General features: G+C 40.5%; 1 protein-coding gene across 1 annotated transcript; it reads right to left on the reverse strand.

Moving 5' to 3' along the window:
* Positions 1 to 2,636: 2,636 nt before the first annotated feature.
* Positions 2,637 to 5,979, reverse strand: fdx2 (ferredoxin 2; the record flags this gene model as incomplete). The annotated part of the gene is made up of 5 exons (XM_084074578.1): positions 2,637 to 3,706; positions 3,946 to 4,033; positions 4,462 to 4,568; positions 5,422 to 5,473; positions 5,787 to 5,979. 5 exons carry the CDS (start codon positions 5,977 to 5,979, stop codon positions 3,550 to 3,552), a joined length of 597 nt encoding a protein of 198 aa, XP_083930704.1. The 3' UTR covers positions 2,637 to 3,549.
* Positions 5,980 to 6,692: the final 713 nt, after the last annotated feature.

A 6,692-nucleotide genomic window follows, 5' to 3' on the forward strand; every position in this document is an offset into this window, starting at 1 on the left:
TGAGAGCACCCTCGTAAGCCATCACTGAGTCTTTGCATGCATCTGCTGTAATATTTTGCTCTGTTTGCACATTGTCTCTTTTGTCATAAGTTGGTGATTGGATAACAACATACATTTGGGAGTCATTCACAGACCACTTTTCTTGAAAGTCACTTAATCCTTCACTACAGTTTCTCCTAAACTGTCCCATCATGTCCTCTAAGGGCCTGACACAAGTTATGTTTCCTTCTCTTGTAGTGACTACAGGAGGGGGCTGAGGATCCATCATTATGTGAGAAGTCACACTGCCACACCCCAGGCTCTGGTCTGTAGTATTTGTTGCTGAGGTAGATGGAGGGTCTGCAAAATGACCTAAATCCAGGGCAGATGACGATGAACTCGAGTCTCCTTCTTTTACATCTCCAAAATGCAAAAGCCTCTCACACTGCAGGTTGATAAGGCTCATCACGTCCCAAGGGTTACTGCATTGAGGGCTGGACCCAGTCTTGTATTCAACACTATCCTCTGTGTCATTCTCGTCATGGTTACAAGGCCACATGTGTGACAAACTTTGCTGAGAAGAGTCAGAAGGGAGAGACAAGTTCACATCTTCAGCCCCACATTTTACCATCAGGGCATCCTGGCTTGAATTCCCGTCTGACCAGGTGGTGGATGAGTTTGAATCCTGGTAACCACGCTGGACAGGTTCTGTTAGCTTGGAGGCCTCTTGGAGAAAGTAGAAAATAGTGGATTGAGTGGTATGGTAGCCTGGTGGGTCAGAGAACTGCTTCATGGCTCCCTGGGTTTCCTTGCTGAAGTCAACTGATGGTTCTGTCCCTGCACTCATATTGACATAATGAGTCTGTCAGGGAAAAACAAAAACAAAAAACCTTTAAGCAGATAGGCCTACATTAGATTATTTGACAACTTTAGTTACTAGTTACTTTATAGATTTAGATTATTATTACAAAACATACATTAACCACTTCAGCTCTGCATACATTTCGGCCATTTGAAAATAGCCGATCTACAAGCTCCCAATACGTCGCATTGTGAGCTTGTAGATCCGCAATTTTCATAAGATTTTAATGCATTTTATACATTTGAAAACTTGTGAAATTGGACAGTCTGCATAATGAGTACTTTATACTTTTGGTAATTTAAGTACATGTTAATACCAATACTTTTGTACTTTTACTCAAGTAAATTCTGAATTCCAGACTTTTACTTGTAACAGAGTATTTATACATGGCAGTATTGATACTTTTACTAAAGTAAAAAATGTGAGTGCTTTTGCAACCACTGGCAATGTGCTAAATACATTTAATATTTTCCTGGTCGACATTAATAAATAAACAACCCCAAAGATATGGCAAACATATTTAGAAGCTTTTATTTGTCTATACATACCTAAAACACAGGTTTAATTGTAGCTCTGATCCATAGTGTTATGGCCCAGAGCTAGTTTAATGGCATCAGCTACATTAGTTCATATATCAATGCATAAATCATTTTAACTATTGTCTAAATGTTGTCTTTAGAAAGGAATTAGCGACTTAAGCTTTAAATAAATCAACATAATTAGCCACGCTTAGAGTTTAAATACATTACCTCTCAAATGTCACCGAATTGATATTACGTTTGTTTCCAAAATGTAACCAAATGTATCCAGCTTTGTTCCTTTGATCTTGAATTTCGCGGGTAATAGTGTCTCGAGCGCATCCAGCGTCATCATTTATTTAACCACTTAAACCCTGTCTAAAAAAAAAGTGGGGTAAAAAAGAAAGAAAGCGAAAATAGCTGACCTACAAGCTTTCACTGCGTTGCAACGCTACAAATGACAAATATCGTAATGACATGGCCAAAAACAGAAAAGCCAGGATGAACTTTTAACACGCAGTTTAATGCGGCCTTTAACCCCGATCCAAGTCTCCGATCATGTACAAAGTTATGATCAGTCCGATGACTCCGATGGCCTCTGCTAAACAATGCTAACCGACGATCACGTTCCTTCATGTTATTTTTTAAAAGGACATTGCTTAAAAATGGAGGCCCAAATGTTTAAACACACTAAAAGTGCATCACGATCATTGAAAAAGTGAAGTCAAAGACAATGGACAGGACACTACGATCGCTGGACGCTTACCCGGGACTTTGTTTCTCCTCAGTTCAAGTTGTAGTTTCAGATGGATCACAATGAACGATCGGTGTCAGATTGGTGTTGCTGTCAGATGCTGTTGTTGGCTGTGAAGTGTGTCAAAAACGCGGGTGTCACAGATTGACACTGATTGCTCCCCATCACTACATAAACACATTCAGTCACTGTGATTCTGGTTCTTAAGGAAACGTGGTAGGCCCAACTAGTATCATCATGGTAATGCAACTAATGCACATTATTTCAAGACATTTAGCTCTACCGTTTACCAGGTAAATTCAATTAAAGTTAACTTTGCAAAGCACAGAAAAGTCGGTATTTAATATTTGATAAAACAAAGCTACTTACTAGTTGCTTTTGTTGCTACCTTGACCCAACCCCAAACCCATGGCACAACAGAATATTCAACTTATAGCTGGGAATTAAGGACAGTTCTTCATGATGACAGATGTCAACATTGAATTTATTTCACAAATCCAAAGATATGTCAATTATATGCTCCTACACAGACAATTGAACGACATTCCTTTTGTGCATTGGACAGTTGGAGTAAGCTTAATGTGATGGTTAAATATGGTAATCCCATTCTAGAGTAACATAAAACCAGCCAATGTTAGTTTACAATCAGGAATGTTCAAATCCAACACTTTTCAGGATGAAAGCACACCTATTTCAATTATTTAATCAACGTTTTGAATAGGTCTTATAGCAGGGTGTGCAATAGGCTAGATGGTGTCAACATAACTGCTAGCAATATAGGGTTGGACTTGAAATTCCCCTTTGATACTTGATAGAGAAGTGGCTCTAATTGCAGGTAAAAATGTTTTTTTAAAAGTGCATATGGTAAAATGTCAAGGCAAAATACATTGAACATGTGAGCGTGAAGTCAATGCTAGAGTAGGACAACATTGGACTGGCTGAAATTGACCGGATAACTATGGTTCTTATACTTGTGCGTAAATGACCATTGCATGAGGTTAACGATGGAATGTTCCTTTTAAGACCACCAAGATGTACAATGTGTAACAATAATATCCTGTGCTGCTACACCACTTGGGGGTTAACAGGCCAGCTTGTTGATTGTATGTTGTGAGGATATCTCAATTCATGACTGAGGACTTTCCATCAGTGGAAACCTTCCAGGTCTTAACCATTTTCAGCTTAAACGTTACGATTGTTACAAGACAACCCACTTCAGTGATGACTGACTGATCTGTTATCTGAAGGGATGTTCTGTCATGTTGGTATTTCTCAAACATTGTTCCACTTGGGAGTTGCTCTGGGCCTTCCCAGCTGAGATGCATCTGCATCTTGGTTATCTCCATCATTCAACCAGTGCCACAGGTAGCTAACTGGGCAGCAACACCCTTGTGTTTCTCAATGTCTTCCTCTCCACCAACTCCAGTTATTTCTGCTCAGTGTGGTTTGGGAACATGGCCGTCGACATAAAAGTTTCTGGTGACCTTAGGGAGGATTAGCTCCATTCCTTCCATCTCTCGGGTAATTATTATTTGACATCCCAGCCTGGAGTTCTCCTGGAGCATCGGTGCCATATCCAGCATGTCATCTTCCCTGGAAAAGAGAGAGCAATGATATGATATTTATTAGTTGAAAAATGACTAGGGGTCGAAGATCATGGCACAAAATAATTTGGTGATCAGTTACTGCCTGCCTACTCTCCAAAATATAAGGTGCCCAATTAAACAGAATACAGAAAATGTATGAATCATTTGCATTGCTAAAATCAGTTAGGGAACATGCTAGACAGCCAGGCAAAACAGTATCAAAACTACACACTATTTAAGGCTTACCTTTCCTCTGGTTCCGGTATTTTGTCTAAATGGTCTAAACTCACATAGACATGGCATGTTGAGCAGGCTAGTGACGCCTCACAGGCTCCTGGGATGGAAAAGGGAATTTCAACTTTAGATTATATTTCAGGATCAGAAGGACTTTGTCACACCTCAAGAAATATTTTAAGTAAGTCAGACTTGCAGTTCAATAATAAACCAAAATATAAACACAATCCCTATATAAAATGGCACCACGCACCTAATAAAACTTTATGAAAAAGAAAGATCTGCTTTAGCTTAAAATCCTATACATATAATTAGCTATAGCCTACATGTTTTTTTAATGAAGTTAAGTAACAGTGTTAAAAATCACATTAGCAGGTCTATGTGTGTGTATAAATAAGAGAACCATTATTCCTTGTTCAAAAGTCTGATTGCTTTGCTATATCACGCTATGTGAAATTTGCTTCATTGTTCAAAAATCATGCTCGACTTATTTATTGACATTGAAGAGATGCATTTGTCAAGTCTCACCTTCCAATTCAATTCCATGCCGGTGAGCCAGGTAGAGCACGTTGTCTCCTACTTTGGCTTTCACTGGGATCCTCTTCCCAGACCGATCAATATACACCACATTGACCCTAAACAACAGTCACCAAATAATGTTAGCACCTATACATTGCGTCCACAATACAGCCATATACTGTATAATGCAGGGGTTAATCATATGTAAACTTCCTTCAATGAGCACATATGAATGGGGCAAACACTTGACAAGTTCTGCCAGAAAACGTGTATTTAGTCAAATATCTCCACTTTTCCACGAGCTGCACACGGACAACTTTCTGTACGGGCGAGGGGCACGACTTCAGTGAAGGACCGAATTTACCCAAACATCATCTTGTCATCACAAACGTCATAACAAATTGACACAGGGAAGCACAAACGAACGGGGCACACAATTACAGGTGCTTGTGATTGGTGCGGGGTAATGACTCACTCCATCTGCCAATTGTGTGTCCCAAACATTTGTGCGTCCTAAAGGAAGTTTACATATATTCAGTTCTGCACTCATTCCCGGGCCCCTCGCCCGTACAGAAAGTCGTCCGTGTGCAGCTCGTGGAAAAGTGGATATATTTGACTAAATACACGTTTTCTGGCAGAACTTTCAAATGGATATGAAACTAGAGGACAATATCTGACTCCAAGTCTTAGGAATTAATTATTGGGTGAGTACAGACGGAGTTTAGAGCACTTTTACGGCCGCGCAGATCGGCACTACACAGGGCGCCGTCCAGGGTGATCTCTGTGTATTTGGAATACATGAAATGTATGTAAGATCACAGACATTCTAGGGCTACTCTGGTAGATACTAAAGGTGTACAGACGTACACAGAAATACGATTGTTTACATGAGAGAACATCGAAGACACGACTGATGTAACATTGCTCTATAGCACCGCCATCGGGGGGAAATATCCTTATTCAACTTACACATTTTCTGGATCGTCCGCATTGGAGCTTCCCTCCTCACTGTGGTGTAGAGCTATGAAGACAAAACAAATAAAACATTATTTTAGCTTGTTTCCAGCTTTTTAAAAAACGCATTCAAGCTTCTTGAGGTGGCATGCGCAATGTTGCTTCAGATCAGATCACAAGGTTTCACCAGAGAATGCCACAGTGACTCCTAATTAATGTATCTAAAGAAAGTCCTCGCATGCTACTGAATGTAAAAAACTAACGATTATGTATGTCTCGTATATCGAAATAACCACACCAACAACAAACTGGTATAATATATAAGCAATTCATCATTGAGTAAGCCCGTTACGTAGCCATGACTGTAGCCACCAACTCACCTGTCGATGTCTGCAAATTCCGGATCATCAGAGTCTGAAAACCACCCAAGGACCACGTCCTCGCTAAACTAGCAGCACTATTCATACAACTGTACAATCTATACACAGGACAGGAGCTACAGTCTGGTAGAACTCTGGCAGAGAGTCTCAAAGTCAGACCCATGCCCGACCGCACAGCAGCGGACGTCGCCATGATACTGTTGTGATGATCATGTGACTGAAAGCAGCCAATACTTAAACAGCACTTCTTGTGGTTGTATATTATTGTGTTCTACTGTTCTGGCAGCAGATGGCGCTACTGCCTAGTGCTACACTTCAGGTTGGAGGATGGGCGATTCGTTTTTTCAAAACTATTTGTATTCATTATTTTAATCATTGTAATACAATGTTTTTAATGGTGTAATTATTTAGCAAATTATATAATTCATCATAGGATGATCTCTGTCCTGCAATTTGCCACATAATAAGAATGAACTGCTATGCTCACTATAACTGTGTGTTTGCAGATTCAAGCCATGCCAGAGATAGATAGGCTATCTGATGCATGCTGGCACTGAGGGGTGGCCCAGTGTGTATGACTGAGCTCACTGGAGCATGGAGAGACAGAGGTGATGTTATGGCTGGAGTGAGATTTAAACTCCTTTTTCTCTCGCCTCTCCTCCCACTGGTACCAGCCCCCCACCCCCACCCCCCCTCATACACACATGGACATATTCACCCGCAGAGAGAGAAAACTAACAGATTTTCCTTACTAACATTGACACCCCACTGGGAAGGGGGAAAGAAAAAGAAAAACCCATCAAACAGATCACCTGAGCTCTTACAGAGTAGTAAACCCCTGCAGAGGTCCACTGCATTGACATGTGAGATGTTATTTATGGGTCTGAGTGACTCTAAAATGACTGT

This window comes from Gymnoscopelus microlampas (assembly GCF_963454915.1).
Source record: "Gymnoscopelus microlampas genome assembly, chromosome: 2".
Lineage (NCBI taxonomy): Eukaryota > Metazoa > Chordata > Actinopteri > Myctophiformes > Myctophidae > Gymnoscopelus > Gymnoscopelus microlampas.